Raw genomic sequence first — 24,867 nt, forward strand, 5'->3', positions numbered from 1 at the left:
CCCCCCCCCCCCCGACCCCCCCGAAAAAACCAAGTCCCCATTATTTTTTTCATTTTTGTTTTCACGAGGAACCGGCGGGAAGTGGCCACGCCGTCGCGTGTGTGTATTTTTTTTTCCATTCACCGACTCTTCCATCCGCAAAACCGTGAATTCCATCAACTAATAAACAAAATCAACGATACATATCGCGAATTTAATACCGCTGATGGGAAAATAATGAGAATTTACGGGAGTTATTCAGTGGCATCGTGACGCCACGAGGGGGAGGGAGAACGGCAATGGGGGAAAACGGGGTTAAGAGAGGGGGGAGGGGGACGAAGAGGGGGCGCGCAAGAGAGAGAGAGAGAGGAATGGAGGAGGGGACGCCGAGTTATTTTTTGCACATCGGCCCACGCACCTTTCGAATCCGCGGGATTTGACAGTGTCCCTCTAGTTTTATGCACTCATCCCATAAACAAACCCCTTAATCGTCCATTTTAATCAAAAATATTCCTCGATACGTCTCCAGGGAGATTGAAATAAGAACGCTTGGACAAATCGACTTGTATTGTTTATATTTTCGCCGGGTCCTCGTGAGAGTCAACAGTTGAGCCGACACGACTGTTCGCCGATATATTTTTTTTCCCCCCTTTCATGACTCGTTGAGAGATTTATTCGTTTATTCCGGATTTAGGTCGTTGGCGACTCTTTATGATGAACGTGTGGCCAAGGGAGGGAAGGGGACTTTTGTTTAAGACTGTACGGGCCGAGCGACGCGTCCAAAAGAGAACGGCTAGGCCGGAATATCGATCCACTTCGCCTCGGCTACGTTGGCCCCCCGACACTCAATTCCACGTATCTAGTTTGTTTTGTTTTCACAACATTGAGCGATTCCGGCGAGGGGTTTTTTTTTTTTTCGGAATTCATTCGTCACTTGTGTTCTTGGGATTTATTTTGTCGAAGAAGTGTCATGAAGGCACCGGTGAAACAGACAAACGTGGAGCGTAAGGTGAAGAGAGACGATGCATGACGCCCGTTTTAGATGAGGGGTTGGGGGGGAGACCGAGGCCTTTGGGGATTTGCCGCGCTTGTGAAACACCGGGTGATGGTCGGCCAATAAAGCGCCGGCGGGGTGGGGGGGATTGTTTGAGGTGAAGAGGGCACCACCGGCGGGACACGCGCGCGTTGGTACTCGTCGATGGCGGGACGGGAAAGTCCTTTTTCTTTAAAAAAAAAAAAAAAAAAGCATGGGCAATATCTCGAATCGTAAATGAGAACTCGAACGAATTGAGAAAGTAAGGCGGTTTTCATGAGTACGATCGTGTTGCTTCGAGTTTTCATGAAGCCCGTGCGACAAACGAGAAAATTGAATTTAAGCCTCCTTAGGTTATTATGCAGTGACAACTGGCAATGCTAATAATTAATAAGCAAAGGAAGTGAATAAAAAGACTCCATAATGGCCTAAGATGGAAGGTTTTTGGCTTCAAAACGAAAATTGAATACCATTCTATAAAACATGAATAAACGAATCATAATTCATAATCACTAGTAGAATAATTCTGCTTTCTTAATATTGCGTTAGAATTATGAAATTATCTCACATTTTTGACGTTAAGAATAGGAGAATGCGAATGCAATATAGTGAGAATGATGATTGATTTTTTATCTTTGAACAAGTAATTTTAAATCCAAATACAAAATTTCTGATATGAATGAAAAGATGTGACTCAATATTCAGAAACACGAAATAACGATATTGTAAGCACGGCATTATATTGATGAGAACAAACATTGAATTTCAAAAATTCATACTCTAAAACATCTTCTAGAAGGAATTGAATTATAATTATAATATTTTGCCAAGAGTTCTGAGGAGATGGTGATCGTCTGGGTCTTCAGAACTCATTGATAACTATTTGCGACAGAAGAATACGTGAATGCAAAAATGTATTGACGTTATTTTAATGTGCTCTAGGGAAACCACAGTTGCCTCTCCCGAGAAAAAAGTAGTGGAGGAGGTTGTTGAGAAGAAAGAGAAAGAAGTTAAGGAAGTGGAGGAGGTGGATGAGGACTCAAGGGCATCTGAGAATGGTGATGCCAAAGAGGTCAAAGAAAATGGTGAGGAGAAGCCGGCCGAGGAGAAGGAGGCAGAGTCCACGGAGAATGGTGATTCCACAGGTATAATTCATTATAAAATTCATTGATTGATTTTTCTTTTTCACCGTTTGTTCATCGTCTTCGAGAATGGGAAAATTAATCGGAAAAATATTATGTGCAGATGCCCCTGCTGATGCCTGCTGCATAAAGAGGAAATCAACAACGGGTGTTGAGGCCAGTGCAGATGCACCAGATGGCGTAAGTCCCGAGAAGAAAGCTAAACTCGAGGAGAAACCAGTGGAAGCTGCCGAGAGCAACGGTGACACAGAGACCGCGGCCTAATATATCAAAAAATAAATACTAAAACATTAAAAAAAAAAACCATCCCCCTACACTTTAATGGACATTATCACACATACAAGCGTGAAGTCAGAGCATTGAAAATAATTATTTCATCGTCGACGCATCGGAGAAAAACCGTGAAAAATAATATTCAAAACAGACGTGTTTTCTTTTTTAATATTTTGTCTATTCTTTTCAACAAATGAACAATAAAACTGTACTTAAATGCGTGCACTCAGTCTATGATAATTGAAGTTAATAAATAAATGTGAATTATATAAATGCATTGTTGCATAGTAATTTGATATATTATTTTTCATTCACCCAGGCGTTTTCTTCGATGCACAAATTCACACACATTTAAACCCGTTATATTGTTACAAATTTGAAATAAAAATGATAAAAGTTGAGTGGATAATTGTTTATCCATTGACTATATTTGTAATTCGGAGAGTTGACCTTTTGATGCGGTGCTGTGAGGGGTCCGATTCTTATCAAATGCCGGATTAGTAATGAAAAAAAAAAAGAAAATATAAATTTTAAAGATTTAAAAAAAAGTCTACGTGCATGGCATTAATGGTAAAGATAGTTATTTTTCTGCGAGACTAAATACATTCCTGTATTACAAAAATAACAAAATTTGGCGATAAAAAATAGTTGGTGTAATGACAGCTGTTTGAGACATAATAAGTTTTTTTTTTTTTCACGAAAAGATCTTTTTCTATTTTATCACTTAATCATTAATGGTTTGAGAATTATCATTCAGTTCAAGACTGGTTAATCTCAAATTAATTGGGGTATTAATGGTGTTTATTCAGTAGGAGATTGACTTTCCTTGATAAATCATTAAAAAAAAACTTGGGACAACTTGAACAAGTAGTCGTTCGTCGTGTATTAATGTGAAAATGTGTAGGTTTGACATTAGACAATTTTTCGACAAAAAAAAGTAATGATTCTTTTATTTTTCTTTTTAATTATCATTAAGTTCATTATCTTTATTTTCTTCTTTTTCATTTGAATCAAATACTTCAGATAATAGTATTTTATTTATTGATTCAAAGTTCATTTTCAGTTTGATTTTTCATTATTTTGAGAAAGAAGTTGATGGTGCAATTGCGCAGCTAAGAATGCAAACTTCATTATTTCTGACTTGTAACAGTTAATTAAACAGATGTTATATTGCAGGAACGTAATAAATGTGTAATAAAATACGAGTTCACTACGACTTGTTTTTATTTAGTTTTTAGTTTTGCATTGTCAGTTTGGAGTGGAGTGTACAAATTTTTTAACTGAAATTTCAAGGAATTTGGTAATTAAAAATTCAAAATTTAATGGAAAAATGAATGCAAAATGTGAATTTTAATTCAATTACTCCTTGAAAACTAATATAAACTAGGATAATTTCGGTAAATTATTGAATTTTCAATGAAATTTTATTATTGTTCCCCCTAAATTGAAATCAATATCCCTCCCCTAAAAATTATTAATCAACTGTCCTTAAAATTTTAATTTTTTCTATCGCTATATTTTTTAGAAATTTTTATCACACTTTCTCCCCTGAAATTTCAAGGAATTTCGTAATTAAAAATGCAAAATATAGAATAATAAATTAGAAGATAAATTTAGAATCCCATTGAATGTTCAGTGAAATTAAAAATTTTTTTTTTTTCATTTCGTTGGGTTAAAGAGGCGTTTACATGGCTTCTGTCGCTGTGGTATAAAAAATTTTTTGTTTGAATTATACTGAATCACGATTCAAGGGATTCCCCGAAATTTATTGAAGATAAACGTGAACCCAGTGTTGCGTTGCACTTGATCAAGAATCGACACTGCACCGGTGCTATTGAAAATTGAAAGGAATTTTTTTCTGCGAGGCTCCGAATAATAGAAAAATCGCGATGAATTTCGTCATTCGTTATTTTGGAATTTTTTTCCTAGTCTTGGGGACATTTACTAGTAATTCAGCATTTGTGTAAGTACTCAGACTAATTTTCAATGACCAATAATGCCATTTTTTCGTCAACTCATGAAATAGTGAATGAATGAATGAGAGAAAGTAGAGAGGATAGAATGAATGATTTTTAATGCATAGAATAGTGGCATTTCTGCTGAATATTATTAAGAGTAAAAGTGCTGGACACAAAAATCCAACAGTGTCACATCGACGACAGACGTAATATGAATCACCTTCTCAGCTATCGGTTGTGTATTACATACTGGCTTATATACTTGTCCTTTACGTGCGCAGAATCGACATATACCGAGATGATAACAGTCACTATGGAAATGATTTAATCGAGGATTTGAATACCAGGAAGGATACTTGGGACTACGAAGTGGTGACTCTGTACAAATTTCTGAATGTACGTAGAATTGATTTATTATTGATAATACAACCTGAGAATAACTTTAAGGATATCCAAGTACTTTGGCTATTTTTTCTCCAGTGGAGAGCCCCATTTGACCCCAAATTTACGAACATTTTACAATGATTTTATTGTTGAGCCGCCAGAAAACGTTTTTAAAAATCTGAAAAAAAATTGGAAAGTTGCTTTTAGAGGAAGATTGATGAATTAATTAAAAAATTGCAATTTAATTGTTCGAAATGGTAACGAATTTATTCATATTCAGAATTTTACCAGAAATCGATTTTATTTCCGAAAGTTTAAACAATTTCAATTATTTATTTATAAACAATGAATGTTTGGAAAAATGATAATTCTATTCAAACTGTAATTTTAATGAAGTCGAATATTCACATTTTTTTTCAACATTTTCTCAGACAATTTAATTGACAAATTTAATGATGGAAAATAATTGAATCTACGACTGTAAAAGATACTTGGATATCCTTAATGGCCGTGACTATTCGCACCATTGCGTGAATCACTCCCGTATACTCCATACACTCCACGCATGCGTGAAGTTTGTGTTTCACGCAGCCGAATTTTCATACTGCTGTGTATTTCACGCAGTTGAAGTTTCATACTACTGTGTGTTTCACGCAGTTGTATTTTTATACTACTCTGTGTTTCACGCAGTTGTATTTTTATACACCTGCCTTGTATAAATGCATGCCTTGTTTTGAGCCTTAAAAGCAAATTTGGGTTCCGTATAGGCAGATGGACGGCTCAGAATTGCGTTTTTCCACTTCCTAGGCCTTATACAAGATGAANTATTTTTTTCCTCATTGAAGTAGTTTTGAAAAAAATTGCGAGCTAATAAAAAACATTTGCTAGTTAGGACTTTTTTTTAAATAAATTTTTGACAAATCACCCCTGAAAAAAAACGCGTTATCCCCCCTACTTCATTATTTCCAAAAAATTTTATCACCAATCGGTAGCAAATTGTTTGAAGATTTTTGCGAGTTAAGAAAAAATCGTCAATGCACTCCTATTATTGTGTAAATTAACAATTCCAATTTCAACTGAAAACCAGAGTTGATGACCAGAGTTTGTAGCAGAGATGTCAGACAAGATATGAATGTTTTTTTTGGCTCAAATGAAAGAGCGGGTCGAGAAATGGCGTGCAGAAGTCTTTAAAGATGACAAATCTCTCTAAAGATGATGTCTGTTTTCAATTGAAAAGCGCAATTGTGACAACATTTTCCAGTGGGTTCTAGGAGTCTCCCCTGGTTCAACACCATCTTTAGAGGTCCTAGCACGCCATTTCTCGACCCGCTCTTTCGTTTGAGCTCAAAAAAACATTCATATCTTGTCTGACATCGCTGCTACAAACTCGGGCCTACAACTCGGGCCTTCAATTGAAGGCCCGAGTTGTAGACCCGAGTTTGTAGCAAAGATATCAGACAAGATATGAATGTTTTTTTGAGCTCAAACGAAAGAGCGGGTCGAGAAATGGCGTGCTAGGACCTCTAAAGATGGTGTTGAACCAGGGGAGACTCCTAGAACCCACTGGAAAATGTTGTCACAATTGCGCTTTTCAATTGAAAACAGACATCATCTTTAGAGAGATTTGTCATCTTTAAAGACTTCTGCACGCCATTTCTCGACCCGCTCTTTCATTTGAGCTCAAAAAAACATTCATATCTTGTCTGACATCGCTGCTACAAACTCGGGCCTACAACTCGGGCCTTCAATTGAAGGCCCGAGTTGTAGACCCGAGTTTGTAGCAAAGATATCAGACAAGATATGAATGTTTTTTTGAGCTCAAACGAAAGAGCGGGTCGAGAAATGGCGTGCTAGGACCTCTAAAGATGGTGTTGAACCAGGGGAGACTCCTAGAACCCACTGGAAAATGTTGTCACAATTGCGCTTTTCAATTGAAAACAGACATCATCTTTAGAGAGATTTGTCATCTTTAAAGACTTCTGCACGCCATTTCTCGACCCGCTCTTTCATTTGAGCTCAAAAAAACATTCATATCTTGTCTGACATCGCTGCTACAAACTCGGGCCTACAACTCGGGCCTTCAATTGAAGGCCCGAGTTGTAGACCCGAGTTTGTAGCAAAGATATCAGACAAGATATGAATGTTTTTTTGAGCTCAAACGAAAGAGCGGGTCGAGAAATGGCGTGCTAGGACCTCTAAAGATGGTGTTGAACCAGGGGAGACTCCTAGAACCCACTGGAAAATGTTGTCACAATTGCGCTTTTCAATTGAAAACAGACATCATCTTTAGAGAGATTAGTCATCTTTAAAGACTTCTGCACGCCATTTTTCGAGCTGCTCTTTCATTTGACCCAAAAAAAACATGGCCGTGACTATTCGCACTATTGCGTGAGTCACTCCCGTACACTCCATACACTCCACGCATGCGTGAAACACACAGTAGTATAAAACTTCAACTGCGTGAAATACACAGCAGTATGAAAATTCGGCTGCGTGAAACACACAAACTTCACGCATGCGTGGAGTGTATGGAGTGTACGCGAGTGATTCACGCAATGGTGCGAATAGTCACGGCCATCCTTAATTAAACAATTGGATGACTGCAAATATCGAACTCTACGTAAATATCTGAAATATCAAGCGCAGGATTTTAATAAAAGTCTTAACGAGAATTTTGCTATCAGTTTTTATGAAAAAATGAGCTGAACTTCATTCTCTGTTCATTTCACTCTAGGCGGAATACTATGGAATCATCCGCATTGGACATCCTGCCCAGGAATTCAAAGTAATATTCGACTCAGCGTGGGCTGATTCATGGGTGCCCTCTCAACATTGTGGACTCACAGAACTCGCCTGCAGTGAGAGAATAAACTTGAAAAAAAACATTCCTACAATTTTAATTGATTAATTTTTCACTTGGATTTATTTTCCAGTGCTCCATAGTCGATACGACAGTTCGAAATCCTCAACTTACAAGGAAAATGGTGCAATATTCTCTCGAAACGATGCAGAGATGGGACTTGGCGGATTTCTCTCTGTCGACAATTTTCACGTACGAAAAAAATCGCAATATTTCATGTTTTCAGTGGTCAATAGTTCAGATTTACTTTGATTCGAGATCAATTCGTCCCCAGAACTCTATTCATTTTCGAAATTCAATAAAATTGAATTTTCAAAACTGATTGTGAAAACTAAACATAACATTCAATTGAATTACGATACACACGAACTTTAAAAAAATGACTAGTTTTCAAAAACTTCAAGATTTTATGCTTCAAATATTCAATAGCAATGTCTCAACAGAGCCCCCGATACATCCACCCATTCACCCGTTCTTTAAATTTATAGTTGGAGCACCTGGAGGTGGTAAACCAGACATTTATCGAAATGACCCACATGTCGTGGAAGCCATTCGCACTTCAGAAAGCCGATGGGATCATTGGCCTGGGTTGGAAGAATATAGCTGTCAAAGGGACAGTTCCCTTTTTTTACAACATGATCAAGCAGAAACTAGTAAAGCAAAATATCTTCACATTTTACATGAATCGGTGAGTATTTCAAAGCAAAAATAAAGCACAATATTTTTTTATGAGTGGATAATTGCAGAGACGAAACAACGAATAAAGCTGGAAAGCTGATCCTGGGTAATACCGAGAGATCTCATGCCAAAGGCGACCTGACGTATGTGAGAGTCGTAGATAAGGGCTATTGGACAATTCAAATGGACAGGTATTGATCCAGCCTCACCCCGTACGATATCATTCGCACAAACATGTTTTATATATTTTTTTTCACGCTCTAGGCTAACGATCGATGTGAAACAAATTAATAAAACGTATGCTTTCTGCAAGAATAATTGCAAAGTTGTGATGGACACGAGTGCTAATACCATCAGTGGGCCTGCCAATGAAATTCAAGCTATAAATAATGTATTGGGGGCAAAAAACCTGTGGCCTTACTGGCCTTATAAATACATGGTAAATTAATGGTGCATCATTTTTTTAAAATGAAAATTCATTCTAGGGAATCAACCTGAAGAGATTGCAAATCTATTTTGCGAACTCTCCACATGGGAAATTAAATTTCCCGATTGAATAATTTTAAAGTGAAATTGAAGAGGAGAAAAATTGTTGAAGAATTGTATCAGGTGTTCTTAATAGGTTCTTTTACTCATGATGACGTCATTTAATTTAATAGGTAAATTGTCGTGAATATGCACTGCTGCCTCATGTTAGCTTCGTCTTCAATGATAAGGCATTCACAATAGATTCTAAATATTACGTTCAACATGTAAGTATACTGTAAATATACAAAATTAGACGTTGAAGATATCCAACTGCCTTTCAGTTTCAAATTTGTCAATGAAATCGCGTGAGACTGATTTGAAAAAAAAAATGGATAATCAGGGTCAATTATTTCACGAATTGTCCTCAAATACTAGACTTTCCATTTTTTTCTAACATTTTAAAAATGTTTTCTGATGTTTCCAAATCGAAAATGAATTTTCAAAATTTTAAAAATTGAAAAATTGCACTGACTGCAAAAATTTTATATCAATTTGAAAAACTTATAAATGAATCTAATTTTAATTAATGCCAATAGACAGAACTCAATACCGAAATTTTTGGTAAAAAAAAAAGATTCAATTCGATCGATTCATTAGCGAACAATTGAAGAAAAAATTGTTAAATTTATCTAAAAATTGGATTTTCGGACTTTTTGGATTCTAATGAGTCGATATAACAGGAAAAATTGAAAACTTAAATTTGAACGATTGCAGTGTTTCCATTAGGAAGTAAAATGTCTAAAATTCCTTGAATCAGCTTTATCCACTCGCCAAAAGGGAAAAGTGCAATCTTTCCCCTTTTTACTAAAAATTGCGTTTTCCCACAGAAGTTAAATCTAAATCAGATAAATTACAACTGAATTACCTAACGAACTGTCCAATATCCCTGTTTGTAATAATTTTATAATGAATTCCAGGTGGTTTACCATGGAATACAAGTGTGCCTGTCTCCATTCGTACCGAGTGACATTGAAACTTGGGAATTAGGAGGTGCATTTCTAATGCAATTTTACACAGAATTCAATTTTGATAACGAGAGCATTGGAATTGCAGAAACACTATTCTAAACTACCGAGAAAAACCATCCCAACATGCAATTATTCCCCTCCCTAAACATACTTCTTATCCAAAAATATGTTATAAAAATACTCGTCTATTTTTTACCCCAATACATAATAAACTAATCGATAACCCAATGATTGTATTTAATTCAACTCTCAATACGTAAAAACCTCACGTACATTGTAAGATCGCAATTAAATAACTGATTGGTGACACCAAAGTCCGGTGTATATTCTATAGACTCGTAAAGCTCATTCTTGGTTGGGTGCTGACAGTCACATGACCCAGGATGATTCAACAACAAGCCACTGGGGGGTTAAGAACGCCTCAGAGTGCAGTGAAATTGTCATAACGTGTTGCAGTCCACAGCCGACCGCAATAAAATTTCTTCCATTCAATTGTTCCTCGATATATAAAATAATCAGTATTTGCAAAATGCTGCGTTTCGTGGCGAGTCTCGCCCTTGTTTTGGCACTTGTCAGTGCTGATCTCGTGAGGTGAGTCCTTTATTTAAAAATATAGTCTCGTCCTTTGTGATTTGTCGATCACTGACATCGTGATTTTTCCCCCTGCGTTTCAACTGAATACGAACAAAAATTCAACGAGGAGTTGGTTAAAATACGAATTGGAGTTTACGAATGAGAATTATTCATTGTCTGTAAAACGGGGAGAAATTCATGATAATTCTTTGCTCGGTTATCTGTCTCCACTGCTTCTTAGGTTTCCTGAGACTATTCATCTTCGTTCAATGTCTTTTAGTTTTTATTTCTTCATCATGAATGACTCAGTCCTTCCTCAGTGGCTTCTCCAGGCGAAGCGACGATAAAACGAAGAATATTCACTAAAATCATTTTGCTTCATTCCACTTTTACAATCGCAGAGAAAAATTCCATTCTTTTTTTTTATCTGTTTCTACTTCGTCTTCGTTCAATCTATTTCTAATCTTCCTTTCTTCATCACGAATTGTATTTTAGTTCTTCATTATTGATTTCCCAAGACGAAACTCGTCACCGTGGGACAATGAGACAAAAAACGCAATTGTATGAATTGTATTTCAGAAACGACGGGAAAAGAAAAATATTCACGAAAATCATGTCGAGAAAAATTCCTAAAAATAATTCCACCATTCCTTTCTTATCTGTCTCTACTTCGTCTCCGTTCAATCTATTTCTAATCTTCCTTTCTTCATCACGAATTGTTTTTTAGTTCTTCATTATTGATTTCCCAAGACGAAACTCGTCGCAGTGAGACAAAAAATATTGATGATAACGCAATTGTATGAATTGCAGTTCAGAAACGACGAGAAAGGAAAAATATTCACGAAAATCAGAAAATTTTCAGCATACAAAGAACATCCCTGAGAACAAAATGTCAAGAAAATTCTCAGCGAGTTGATTTCCTCCACTCGACATATTTTTCTCGTAAAGATAAAAGGTCGCCTTGATAACAACAAGTTTGACCTTATCAATTAGAAGAACTTGGCACAACGCCACTTATACTGTCTACACTCACTATTTCATCCAAACAGAATTTGCTGATTAAAACTGCAGCTCGTGAAATTGTATTTGATGGAGTGAAGCCTGCGGTACTGGCTCGCCTCAAATGAACTATGAATTGTGGAACTAATTGATTGAACTTTAGAGTTCCAGTTCACCGGATAACGACCGTGAGAAAGACCCTGAAAGCGGTAGGAACTGAACTCTATCAACTTCGATTGAGATATGGGAGCCAAGGTCCAGAGCCAGAGCCTCTGTCGAATTACATGGATGCTCAGTACTACGGGGAAATCGCCATTGGCACTCCCCCTCAGAAGTTCAAGGTCGTGTTCGACACGGGCTCATCGAACCTCTGGGTACCATCCAAGAAGTGTCACATCACCAACATCGCTTGTCTCATGCACTCCAAGTACGACAGCTCAAAGTCATCGACTTATAAGGCCAATGGGACTCTGTTTGCCATTCAGTATGGGTCGGGAAGTCTGTCTGGATTTTTATCCACTGACTCTCTCAATGTAAGTTTTTTCAGAGGCCAAAGGGTTTTTCCCATTGAAAAATTACCAGAAATTTTTCCCATGCAGAATTTTCTCCAGAGGTTTTTCCCCGTTGAAACATTCCAGAACATTTTTTCGTTCTCAATTTCCCCCGATGAATTCTTCCCTTTGAAATTCATTTTGCTTTTTGGCTTTTTTTTTTCAAAAAAATTCTAATTCAATTTCTTTTTTTCTCTTAGAAGGAGAAAATGAAGTGTTGATGACAAAAATTGAGGTTTTTTAATCGCGATTCTTTTAATAATATTTCCGTTCAATTATATTTTGACGAAAAGACGTTTGTTAATTGTTCATGATGTTGAGAAGTTGTCGACTTCAAGTAAATAATGGAAATTAACATTGAATGAAGATGACTTGATGCTGTCTTCAAACATTTAACTAAATATTTTCAAGAGAAATTTCCGGCTCTTTTTTTTCGTCCGAGAAATACTTCAATGTTTTTTTTTCACGAGGAAAGGACTTCTCATGGGCAAAATTAGAGATAAAAAGAGCATTCTGGAAGACTTCAAAGTTTTACGAAAAAATACCATTTCATATTTCCCCAACAATTGAACTGAATTTCTATTTTGTTTTTCAGATTGCAGGATACGACATCAATGACCAGGGATTCGCTGAAGCCCTGAGCGAACCAGGACTGGCCTTTGTGGCTGCCAAATTCGATGGTATCCTAGGTATGGCGTACAAGAGTATCGCAGTTGACGGTGTGATCCCACCATTCTACTCAATGTATGATCAGGGCCTTATCAAGCAGAAGATCTTCAGTTTCTACCTCAACAGGTGAAACAAATGTCCTCACGACTCCTGCATTATTCCCAGTTTTTCATTTTTCCCTCAATTTTGTCATTATTTTTTTAGAGATCCAAATGTTAAACCCGGTGGTGAAATGATCCTGGGTGGCTCTGACCCAGACCACTACGAGGGAGACTTCACATATGTCCCAGTGGATCGTCAGGCCTATTGGCAGTTTGGTATGGATTCAATTAACATTGGAGATAAGAAATTCTGTAAATTGGGTTGTCAGGCAATAGCTGACACTGGCACCTCCCTCATCGCTGGACCTGTCCTCGAGGTTGAAGCGATCAACAAGGCCATTGGCGCCACTCCCATAGTCTCTGGAGAAGCCATGATCAACTGTAATCTTGTTCCCAAGTTACCAGTCATCAAGTTCTTTATTGGGGGGAAAGAATTCTCACTTACTGGAGAGGAGTATGTTCTCAAAGTAACTCAATTTGGAAAGACTGTTTGCCTGAGTGGATTCATGGGAATTGACATCCCACCACCAAATGGACCCCTCTGGATCCTTGGAGATGTATTCATCGGTCGTTACTACACGGAATTCGACATGGAGAATAATCGCGTTGGTTTCGCTGTCGCTAAGTAAAGATTCCTTCGGAGATTATGTGATTCGTTTATCGAATTAAATTATTGAGTGGACTAAGTAGAATGGAATTCACTCGTGGAGTTGACCATTTGTTTTTCATTTTTGACTTTTATAATTTTGTGTCCACTCGTGTCGATTTATACTCGTATTCGAATTAAAATACTTTTTCAAATAAATTTTAGATGTGTGTATTTAGGAGTTGTTATTGAAATTTAATAAATTGGAGGGTTCTGATATTTTGTATCAAAGAAATTTGAATGTTTTGATTGTAATTTTTGACCTGGACGTGATATTCTGATGAAATCTAAAAGGGGATGAGGGAGGAATTCATCCTCTTCTTGAAGAAGAACACAATTCCCCTAAAATTTCTCACTTTAGCACACGGAATTCCACATGGAGAATAATCGCTCAGTAAATATTTCTTCGGAGATTATGTGATTGCCTTATCGAATGTAATTATTAAGTGGAGTAATTAAAATGGAATTAACTCGTAGAATTGACCATTTGGGTTCCTTTTTTGACTTTTTATAATTTTCTCTCCACTCGTGTCGATTTATACTCGTATTCAAATTAAAATACTTTTTCAAATAACTCTTAGACGTGGCAATTCAGGAATTGTGATTGAAATGAAATAAAGGGTTTTGATATTTTGTATCGAAAAAATCTGAATCAGTTAATTTCAATTGTTACCTAGAAAATTATTTTTTATGGCGCATTACGGAAACACGAGAATAAGGTGAAATTTGTCCCCGATTTTTTTATGAATCGTCGGAATTCTAAACACACGAAGAATTCGCGCTTTCGCAGAAATTATAAGAAAAAAAATAGCTGAAATTTCGCCTCAAATTCCGGATTTTTATGGGCCTTATTCAATTCTCTCATTCCCCGTCCCTTTCTGTCTTCATTTCTCACACTCGCTTCTCGAAATCAACAATAAACAAATGGAAGCATTCGTTGAGTGCTTCAATTGCAAATGTACTATTTGAATAACTCACCAAGTGCTGGAATGTGCAGCTACAGCTCTGGATGTTGTCCGGCGACCCTCCAAAATTTCCTCGGTGACTCCTGGACACCTCCCACAAATCACATCACTTTTTCACACATCACTCACGATTTTTTAAATTAACAACCCCGAAAACTACCCGGAAAAAGCCGAAACACCGAACGCAATCTTGCGTATTTATCAATACGTTGATAATAACGAAACTCCCGAAAACACTTCACCACATTTCACAACCACAAAATCACAACTTCAGTCCTCCATGTCCATTTCTGTTACTAATTTTATTATTAATCTCCCTTTTTTATTGATTAGAAAGTAAATAAACACGACGAAAAGTTCGAAACAATTGTCCCTTGTCCGGAAGGACACACCAGGCGTCATCTTGCGACATGACAATAATGTCGGTCACGTAGACATGATATTCCTGGTCTATGACACTTTTATTTCGTTCCAGCATTTGTAATTTCCAAGAATGAACGCCAATTCCACCGTAAATTCGTTGTTATCCGTCATGATTAATTAATAGTTGCATTATTAATGTTTATTTAGTGGTTTTTATTCTCATTTTTCTCCAAAAACAGGTAGAACGAACGCCAAAACCTTCGTTCAGCGCCGGTGACTGGTCGTCATATTGGCTGTGCGTGTGGGAGTTGCGCACATGATTGTCTATTGTTCTCGAATGAAACTTTTTATACGTTTAGCGTTCATAATACCCCATAATAAACTCCAAATTCATCATTAAATCATTGCTACCCATCATGATTAATTAATTATCCCATTATTAATGATTATTTGGTGGATTTACCCTCCCTTTTCTCCAAAAATACGTGGGACGAACGCCAAAGCTGTTGTTAACGTCGGAGACTAGCCGCCATGTTGGATATGCGCGGAGGAGTTGCGCGCAGGACTGATAATTATTCTCGAATGAATTTTTTACGTTTAGCGTTCGTAATACCCCATAATAAACTCCAAATTCATCATTAAATCATTGCTACCCATCATGATTAATTAATTATCCCATTATTAATGATTATTTGGTGGATTTACCCTCACTTTTCTCCAAAAATACGTGGGACGAACGCCAAAGCTGTTGTTAACGTCGGAGACTGGCCGCCATGTTGGATATGCGCGGAGGAGTTGCGCGCAGGACTGATAATTATTCTCGAATCAATTTTTTACGTTTAGCGTTCGTAATACCCCATAATAAACTCCAAATTCATCATGAAACCATTGCCACCCATCATGATTAATTAATTATCGCATTATTAATGATTATTTAGTGGATTTACCCTCACTTTTCTCCAAAAATACGTGGGACGAACGCCAAAGCTGTTGTTAGTGCCGGAGACTGGCCGCCATATTGGACGTGCGCGGATGAGTTGCGCGCAGGACTGGGAATTTTTCTCGAATGAAACTTTTTATACGTTTAGCGTTCATAATACCCCGTAATAAACTCCAAATTCATCATTAAATCATTGCTACCCATCATGATTAATTAATTATCGCATTATTAATGATTATTTAGTGGATTTACCCTCACTTTTCTCCAAAAATACGTGGGACGAACGCCAAAGCTGTTGTTAGTGCCGGAGACTGGCCGCCATGTTGGATATGCGCGGAGGGGTTGCGCACGGGAATGAGCATTTTCCCTGCTGCTCTCGCTGGATACGGTCATTCATCGACATGACTCTCTACGTGAGGTAAGTTAATTTTTGAGGCACTGAGAAAAGGTTTCTTATTTCTCCTGATTTACGAGCAGTACTTTCTCATGATTTCATGTGTTCAGGAGTTTACCTTATTAATTTACTTTCACGTTTTGCTACATATACAAATGCATATATTTTTTTTCGTCGAAATGATCTGAGAATTTTGATGTGTCCAGTGATTATCTACACTGTATGACGTGTCATTGTATTTCATTCTATGCGACAATGTTCGTCGATGTTTGATCACATTTCTCAGTAATAATTATTTTTGTTTACTTTCTGCACAGACTGGGAGTGTTACTCCTCTGTTTGATGTTCTTCGCTGGCGCTGTTGATAGAAACAACTTCAAGACCTGCGAGCAGAGTAGTTTTTGCAGGTACAGAGGCACTATTACTAAACCTCCTCTCAAACATGGCAATTTCACCAGTAATATTTAATTTTTAACTAATTCACTTTTCACCGTTGCCCATAAATCTCAACCAGCAATCGGCTCAGAGCCACTAGTCTCCAAGATGACTCAAAAAGAATAAAACAAAGCATTTTCTGTATCTCAGCTGCGATCGAGATGACATTTTGTACACGTGTGACTCGACCATGCCAGCTCCCAGATGATGATGATAGATAAAATGCTTTTTATTGTGCCCTGAGATTTACATATCTAGCATTATTAAAACATTGAGCTCATAATTGTGTAAAGAATGATTTTACACAGAGTTTTACCCATTCATTCACTTGTTTAATCGTTATTTAAAGAACTTTATTCATAATCACACATTAATTTGTTTATTCATTAATCGAGACGATTACGATAACCGGGCGACAAATTTTGACCATCTGTTTCAATGTACTTTTGCCCAAGAAACCCGAGAAAAATACTTTAAAAAATCTATCTCGAGTATTTATTGAGATATTCATCATTTTACGTATTATTTTAGCAGAAAATTATCATTTTCTTGACATTATCATACGCAATAAAACGAGATTTCAATTCGGGAATACACGCATATATTCCCTCAATTTTTTGTTACGTAAATAAACACATAAACATAAATAGGCATAAATGGTAAATAATGATGACATTGTGTAATATGTTTGTCGACATGTTACACAATGTCATCATTATTTTTATGATTTCCCTCATAAATTCATAATAACATATAATCTTTGAAAAAAATGAGTAGAAGGCCCGGCCACAATATTCCAAGGTCCTAACAGTCAATCATACCAGAAACCCATGATAATGATGATTTCCATGGTTTGTGCACCCAAAAAAAATTCCCAAAACCCTTCTGAATCCTTTCGAAACCAGCAAATATGCACCGAGTCCTTTGAATTTCCAGACGATGTCGTAAAGTCGAGGCTGGCAAAACCCCCTACGAAGTGGTCCCCATGACAGTGACCCAAAATGGCTCGACCCTCCAAGCAGACCTATTCAACAAGGACACAGGAGTAAACTTCATACTGCAGTTGACAGCCCTCAAAGATAACATCTTCCGCCTGCACATAAATGAAAAGAGCCCCCTGCACAAGCGTTACGAGGTGGAGAACGCCCTTCAGGACCACCCTCGCCAGGCCGAATTGAACATCGCCGAGTCTCAGTCAGACCACGTGACAGTGACAAGTGGCCCAAGCAAAGCAATCATCCACTTCTCGCCCTTCAGAGTGGATCTCTACTCGGATGACCACCTCGTCGTGTCAGCAAATGCCAGAGGTCTCATGAGATTCGAGCACTTGCGAACAAAAACGGTGAAACAGCCTGACGACGACAGCAGCAACAACAAGAACCCTGAGGAGACCGAAGCGTCGAGCCCTGAGTACCCAGGGGATGGCGCCGAGGACGATCCAGGCGCATGGGAGGAGAACTTCAAGTCTCACCAGGACTCAAAGCCCCACGGTCCAGAGGCGATAGCCCTGGACTTCAGTTTCCCCGGTGCTGAGCACGCCTATGGGATCCCCCAACATGCTGATTCATTCGCCCTGCGGTCGACCAAAGGAACAGACCCCTATCGTCTCTACAATCTCGACGTCTTCGAGTACGAGATAAACGAGAGAATGGCCCTGTACGGCTCAATTCCAGTGCTCTACGCCCACGGCAAGGACCGAACAACCGGTGTATTCTGGCACAACGCTGCTGAGACCTGGGTCGACATTCTCTCAAGCGCCGACAACAACGTGGTGGAGAGTATCGTGAACTTTGTCTCTGGCAGTGTAAAAAAACCCCAGGTTGACGCCCACTTCATGTCGGAGTCCGGTGTGATAGACGTGTTCTTCCTGCTGGGGCCCAAGCCCCTGGACGCCTTCAGGCAGTACACAATTCTCACCGGAACAGCCCCACTCCCCCAGATGTTCACCCTGGGTTACCACCAGTCGAGGTGGAACTACAACGACCAAGAGGACGTGGCCCAAATAGCCGACAAGTTTGACTTCCACGACATTCCAATGGACACCATCTGGCTGGACATTGAATGGACAGACAACAAGAAGTACTTCATCTGGGACTCGCGAAAGTTCCCAAATCCCCTCGAAATGGTCCAGAACCTGACGAGCAAAGGGCGAAAGCTCATTGTCATAATAGATCCTCACATAAAGCGCGACAGCACTTACTACGTTCATAACGACGCCACTGCCAACAACTACTACGTTAAACACGCCGACGGCAAGGACTACGAGGGCTGGTGCTGGCCAGGCGCCTCCTCCTACCTGGACTTCTTCGATCCAAAAGTGCGGGAATACTTCGGAGAACAATATTCCGTGGAAAAATTCCAGGGGACCACCAATGACGTCTACATATGGAACGACATGAACGAGCCGAGTGTCTTCAATGGGCCCGAGATAACCATGCCCAAAGACTTGATTCATTACGGTGGCTGGGAGCACCGAGACGTCCACAATCTCAACTGCATGATGTACACACAGGTGACTTACGACGCTCTCTACAAGAGATCTGGTGGAACATTGAGGCCCTTCGTCCTGACGAGAGGCCACTTCGCTGGCTCCCAGAGGTCAGCTGCTGTTTGGACTGGGGATAATGCTGCTGAGTGGGAGCACTTGAGGATCAGTTATCCCATGTGTCTGTCGGCTGGAGTTGCTGGCATGTCCTTCTGCGGGGCCGACGTCGGGGGCTTCTTCAAGAATCCCGACGCAGAGTTGTTCATAAGGTGGAATCAGGCTGGAGCTTGGCTGGCCTTCTTCAGACAGCACTCGCACATTGATACCAAACGCAGGGAGCCCTGGACGTTCAACGATGAAACCACTCAGATTGTCAGGGATGCGATAAGAATACGGTATTCGTATTTGCCTTATTGGTATACGCTGTTTAGGGAGCACCAGGTCAGTGGGTATCCTGTTATGAGACCACTGTGGGCGCATTATTCGGGAGAGACGGAGACCTTTGCCGTTGATGATCATCTGCTGGTGGGCGATGCCATTCTTGTCAGGCCTGTGTTTGAACCTTCGGTTACGGAGGTGTCGGTTTACTTCCCGGGGGAGGGAAGAGACACTTGGTATGATGTGGACACTATGCAGGAGCACAAAACACCTGGGGCAACCAGGATTCCTGTGACTTTGCATAAGATTCCGGTCTATCAGAGGGGTGGCACCATTGTACCGAGAAAAATGAGGATCAGGAGGAGCACTGCTGCTATGAAGAATGATCCTTATACACTTGTGGTCATCGCTGATGCCGAGGGAAATGCCAGTGGGAAACTCTACATTGACGATGAGTCGAGCTTTGAGTATCGTCATGGAAAGTACGTTTATTTGAGGCTCAGTTTCGATGGGAAGGTACTCAAGAGTGGGTATATTGATAATCTGGCTAATTTGGAGACTGCCAGCTGGCTGGAGAGAGTTGATATTGCTAATCCACCGAAAGGAGTCAAGTCTGCCAAGCTTACTTCACAGAGTGAGTATTTATCTCTACGTTATACGCTTTAATTTTGATGATAAAAACACCTTCCTAGAGTCATTGTGCGGGATAATATGGTATGAATCTTTAATTTTAGATGCAGTTCTCTGCAGGGCAATCTTTATTCAATCTCAATCATAATTAAAAAATTGAATCAGAATTTTTGGCTTTTTCTATTATATTTTTTAATATATTTCAAAAATGTAATGAGAAAAATAGAAATTTAATCGTTCTATTTTGTAATTAATATTTAGATTGAATAAAGTTTACCCTGAAGGGGAATGCATTTGGCACTCGAAACGTCGGAAAGAAAAAAAAATAATCGTTATTATTTTAACATTGTTTTTTTATAAATAAATAATAGAAATTGCCCGAATTCGCGGAAAATGTAATTATCATAATTTTTTTTCTTGCAGATCGTGGAACTGTGAATTTAGAGGCCAAATACAATACCAACAACAATGTATTGACATTACGTAAACCAGGTGTAAATATGGGTGAAGAGTGGTCCATTGAACTCGTGAATTAACTGCAATTTCATTAATTAAATTTTTAGACGTATTTTTCCAGTTGTAAACATCAATTTGCTGACAACAAAGTCAATGTGCGCTTTTTCGTTCTTTTTTTTCTTCTGTTCATTTATGCAAAAAAAATAGATTATCTTACTTTGGAGGGTTCAGTGGCAATTGTGATAAGATTTTTCATCAATATCGTAAACAAAATAATAATAATGACAATGATAGACAACGAGAACTTTTATTATCTTCATAAACGTTCGGTGGGGGCTTGTTTGTGAGCCAAATATAAAAAGACAATTGATGATAGTGCTGATACTAAAAATATAACGTCGAACCATCGATGATAAAAGTTGAATTGAAGATCACCGAGTACTTGGGTTATTATCATTCTGTACTCGGCTGGCATGTTCATTCGCATCAGTAGGACTGACGAGACAAAGTACATTCCCTGATGAAAAATTTTCAATTTAATGAAACGAAATAAAACGGAAAATTGATAAGAATTTTTTTTAATTACCATTATCTGGGCAAGTATCATCACTATAATGTTGGAAGACTTGCTGCTGGATATGGCGTAAAAAAACTGAAATTAAAAATAAAAGTCACTGATTAATATACTCTGTAATAATCTGCTGTTGTCAATACAAATATTGATGATGAAGATGTTTTATTGATGATTAATTCACCTTGGTGAGTGTCAGGAGGAGACCGCGAATGGATGTGACTACGATGCATCCGACGAGGAAAAAGGATATGTGTTGGGACCAGAATGTCACGTCGATGTTGAAGCCGATCCAGTGGACGGCGATTTCTATGCCTCGAGTCACTGGATCTTTCTTTCCCACTCGGTCAAAAACGATATTTATCGTTGACTGGCAGTTAAATAATATCATCAGTTACAATTTATGATATTATTTTTAGAAAATACTTCAGGAAGAAATAACGATTTCTAAATAGAATTTTCAGGGGGGGACTTACGATGAAAATTTTCCACGTGCAGTAGATTGAGAAAAAGTATCCTAAAAAGTTGAAGTATTTTCCTTGCCAGGTGGCTGCCCACTCCAGTCGTTCCCTGGCGTTCTGAATGTCATGAGTCTCTAGAAACAGCTGACGTGATAATTCCTCAAGGCCTGAGACCTCTGATTGCAGTTGTTTGATGTCTAAAAATTATTTTAATAGTTTTTATTTGGTTTAGAAGAGAATCGATGGGATTATCAACATTATTTTTCAAATTGTTTAATAATCTCATTATTTTTTTTATTTTTTCATAATCTAAAGAAGATTGATGGAATAACAATCAATTTTCCCCATAAAAATTATCAAATTTACTCATATTTAGTATTTTACCAGAAATGCGATCTCATGCCTAAAAAAATTAGATTTCCGAAAGTTTAAACAACTACAATTATTTATTTATAGACAACAAATGTTGAAAAAAAATAATTCTGTGTAAAATGCAATTTTAATGACGCTGAACATTCACGATTTTTTTCAAATTTTTCTCGCGCAATTTCATTGACAATTTGATGATTGAAAATGGCTGTATCTATAGTGTAAAAAATACTTGAACAATCTTTGAGTACAATTACACACTTTCTTGGTGTCCTTTAGTGCTCGTCAACGGCGACAGCATCCCCCAGAGTCTTGAGCGATTGTCCGAATGCGAGACAACATCCCCTTTCTTAGCCAGTGCTATTCTCTTTTTTTTAGCAACGATCATGTCCATCGTTTGCAAGAGTCTCCTCTCGATTGCTTGGAGGTCTGCATACGACACGGGCCTCATGAAATACGCCATCGATGAATATGGGTAGTTGACAGCACCAAAGCCGGATAACAGAGCCATTACAGTGACTCCGATCACTCCGATTCTACTCACTCCTTGTTCTATCGATAACAGACCTTTCTTGGGGCTGAGGATTGGAAAGGGATCGCCTACTTTCCAGAATAAATAGAGGTAGCAGAGGTATATTAAAAAGGTCAGGGGACGAACCAAGTTTTTTCTAACTGAAATTCGAAATATTATTCTGTTACTAGGCGTATGGAGAGAAAACTTGAGCGGCATTTTAAAGTAGAATAAATAACACTTGAGTTTTGAAGTTTGAAATCTAGAGAAAATCTCGGAAAATCAGAAAGAGTGAATAAAAATTCTATAACCCACTGTGAAAATTCACACGGGAGACTATTGTTTAAAAAAATTATTGAAGAAAGGATTTGATGGATCAATTTTTTTGGCTTTTTAAATTTATTTTTCTTCGTTACACTCGACGATTAATTGGAGTTTATTTATACTTCTTTAAAGATTGCCAAGTGGGACAGTTCTTCGAATAAAGTTTTTTTTTATTGCGATATCCCAGTACATGGATAATTTTCCTTCGATATTTTCAATTCTTAAAAAAATCAATAAACAAATGCATAAATAAGTGAATAAATGATCTTGAACATTTTACTCTTTTTTGAGTTAAAAAAATCATGAAAAAAAATCAGAATTATTTTTCTTCGCTTGGACTGTCCCACAGAAATGCCCTCAACATTCGATGCTTACCAAAACCAATGTTGCTGATGATAAAATAGGCAATGTAAAATGGTATCAACACAATGACCATGAAAAGTATCATGTAGAGCCCCACATTCCAGTGAAAATATCTAGAACTGTTAGAATAAAAAATGAATTTGAGATATTCAAGGAAATTTTCTCCGAGTTCGAAATTTTTTTTTTTAATTTCCATTCGTTTCACCTAGAATCTAGGATGCCCGCAATCTCAAAGATGATCAACTCAAACATGGTGCAGGATAACGCGAATGTTGATGAGAATATCAATTGAACCAGTCTGTGGTGGACCTCGTAATCTCGGAATAATTTCTTCACAAAAAACACCCATCCGCCTAGGAAAAATAATATCTGCAAGAAAATAACCCTAAACAAGTATTTCCATACCGCTTCTGAGGACTAAAAAATATCGTGACATTTTAAGATTATTGAAGATTTTTATGATCCCACGATTCAATTATGTGAATCTTATTAAACATTCAAAAAATATTTAAATTTCAATTGGAACAAGTGGGAAATTACTCGTTTATTGAATATAGTAGTTATTTTTCCTAATAAATTAGTAATATGCTTACGAATGGTTATTTTGCATGTCCAATATAGCTATCGTAATCATTTTTCAACTTCAACTTAGTCTCATTGAAACAAACATTTCAAGCTATGAATGAATTCATTTGAAGCATGATATCCAAAGATATTCTTGGGATTCTGATTTTCAAAAAATACAGAATTTTGGCAAATTTTCGAGTAAATCAAAATAACGATTATTGCTATCGCCTTCATCTTCGAACTCGATCAAAAGGACGCCCGAACAATTTTTTTAAGCAATCATTCAATGATTTGAAAATTTTTTTTCGTTATCGTGAAAAAAAATTTTTTTTTAAATTCAAAAATTTTAAAAATTAATCAATTAATTTAATTTTAATTAATAGCGATCGATAGGGCTCAACAATACCTACATTTGACGAAGAAAAAAATTTAATTCCATCGATTCATTAGTGAACAATTGACGAAAAATTTAAATTTGTCTAAAAAAAATTGCATTTTCGGACTTTGGGGTCTAAAAGGCCTATGGGCTATGGATATAACCCGAAAAAATCAAAATTTAAATTTGAACAATTACAATGCTTCCAAAGCAGAGCGTTCGGAAGCAAAAAACGGATTCTCCTGCAATGTTCGAGGTTATAAAATACAAATGAACACGCGAAATATAAATGCGAAATAATATCCCCTACCTGTGTGACAAGAATAATAAAAGTGTCCTCGATAAACCCCATTGTTAAAATAACGAACAATTATCTCATCTCTTTAAAAAAATCTAAAACAACTATAAGTTGACAGATTGTCAGAATGCCGGACATTTGTTGTCCACTGGTGTTCATCGTGTCACACACAAACGTCGCCACCGTTTTGCGGTGCCCAATGAGTGACTGCGCCTGATAATCGGAGGGAAGTGTGAACTGTTCATTTTCCATCGAGGAACCAACTTTTTCATAAAACTCCGCAGTTACCCACAAATTTCATTACGTGGAGATTAAAATTGAGATAAATTCACTGATAATATGAATAATGCGTTTTCCGTCGGAATTAATACACGAATAACGTCCAAATTAATTTATTTTGAGAACCGACAGCGAGCGTTTACTGCAATTTTACTTCTCGATTTACGATAATTATTTACGTTTTTTCGATAATAAAAATACAATTTTCATGATTGTTTCACAATAAAACAACAGTTATAATGAAAACGCGCTAATTGACGAAAGGAAAATTATTCAAGTGAAATAATTGCCTTAAAATACAATGAATTTAAAATTCTTCCATCTCATTTAATAATAAAATAAAATAAATAACAAAAATAA

At 37.6% G+C, this 24,867-nt stretch overlaps 4 protein-coding genes across 6 annotated transcripts in view; 3 read left to right on the forward strand and 1 right to left on the reverse strand.

Annotated features, from left to right (window-relative positions):
- LOC107038185 overlaps positions 1–3,201 on the forward strand; it is a 5,206-nt gene extending 2,005 nt beyond the window's left edge. Inside the window, exons 2-3 of the mRNA XM_015257113.2 lie at positions 1,955–2,157; positions 2,258–3,201. Coding sequence (XP_015112599.1) covers positions 1,955–2,157; positions 2,258–2,418 — 364 coding nt within the window. The 3' untranslated portion in view covers positions 2,419–3,201. The remainder of the gene's footprint in view (positions 1–1,954; positions 2,158–2,257) is intronic.
- Positions 3,202–4,234: 1,033 nt separating this feature from the next.
- On the forward strand, positions 4,235–13,577 carry LOC107038170. Its single transcript, XM_015257092.1, has 13 exons — positions 4,235–4,390; positions 4,667–4,781; positions 7,504–7,627; positions 7,703–7,821; positions 8,118–8,317; positions 8,376–8,498; positions 8,572–8,746; positions 8,967–9,059; positions 9,753–9,884; positions 10,138–10,394; positions 11,539–11,908; positions 12,522–12,721; positions 12,800–13,577. The coding sequence occupies exons 1-13, from the start codon at positions 4,317–4,319 to the stop codon at positions 13,323–13,325; spliced, it is 2,508 nt and encodes an 835-aa protein (XP_015112578.1). The 5' UTR covers positions 4,235–4,316; the 3' UTR covers positions 13,326–13,577.
- Positions 13,578–15,974: 2,397 nt separating this feature from the next.
- On the forward strand, positions 15,975–21,118 carry LOC107038290 (neutral alpha-glucosidase AB). The gene is made up of 4 exons (XM_015257313.2): positions 15,975–16,028; positions 16,322–16,411; positions 17,376–19,936; positions 20,356–21,118. The coding sequence occupies exons 1-4, from the start codon at positions 16,012–16,014 to the stop codon at positions 20,466–20,468; spliced, it is 2,781 nt and encodes a 926-aa protein (XP_015112799.1). The 5' UTR covers positions 15,975–16,011; the 3' UTR covers positions 20,469–21,118.
- On the reverse strand, positions 20,680–24,376 carry LOC107038291 (Golgi pH regulator). Of its 3 annotated transcripts, none has more exons than XM_029126115.1 (8): positions 24,241–24,376; positions 23,193–23,340; positions 23,000–23,106; positions 22,051–22,461; positions 21,436–21,617; positions 21,144–21,329; positions 20,975–21,040; positions 20,680–20,905 (listed from the first exon to the last, which is right to left on the reverse strand). In XM_029126115.1, exons 2-8 carry the CDS (start codon positions 23,237–23,239, stop codon positions 20,705–20,707), a joined length of 1,200 nt encoding a protein of 399 aa, XP_028981948.1. In that variant the 5' UTR covers positions 23,240–23,340; positions 24,241–24,376; the 3' UTR covers positions 20,680–20,704. The 3 variants fall into 3 exon arrangements, with proteins under 3 accessions (XP_028981948.1, XP_015112802.1, XP_028981947.1); XM_015257316.1 differs by having other exon boundaries at positions 23,193–23,356; XM_029126114.1 differs by having other exon boundaries at positions 23,193–23,372.
- Between the last annotated feature and the right edge of the window lie 491 nt (positions 24,377–24,867).

The sequence above is a fragment of the Diachasma alloeum genome, unplaced genomic scaffold (assembly GCF_001412515.2).
Source record: "Diachasma alloeum isolate Michigan unplaced genomic scaffold, Dall2.0 Dall_scaffold_00279, whole genome shotgun sequence".
In the NCBI taxonomy this organism is placed as follows: domain Eukaryota; kingdom Metazoa; phylum Arthropoda; class Insecta; order Hymenoptera; family Braconidae; genus Diachasma; species Diachasma alloeum.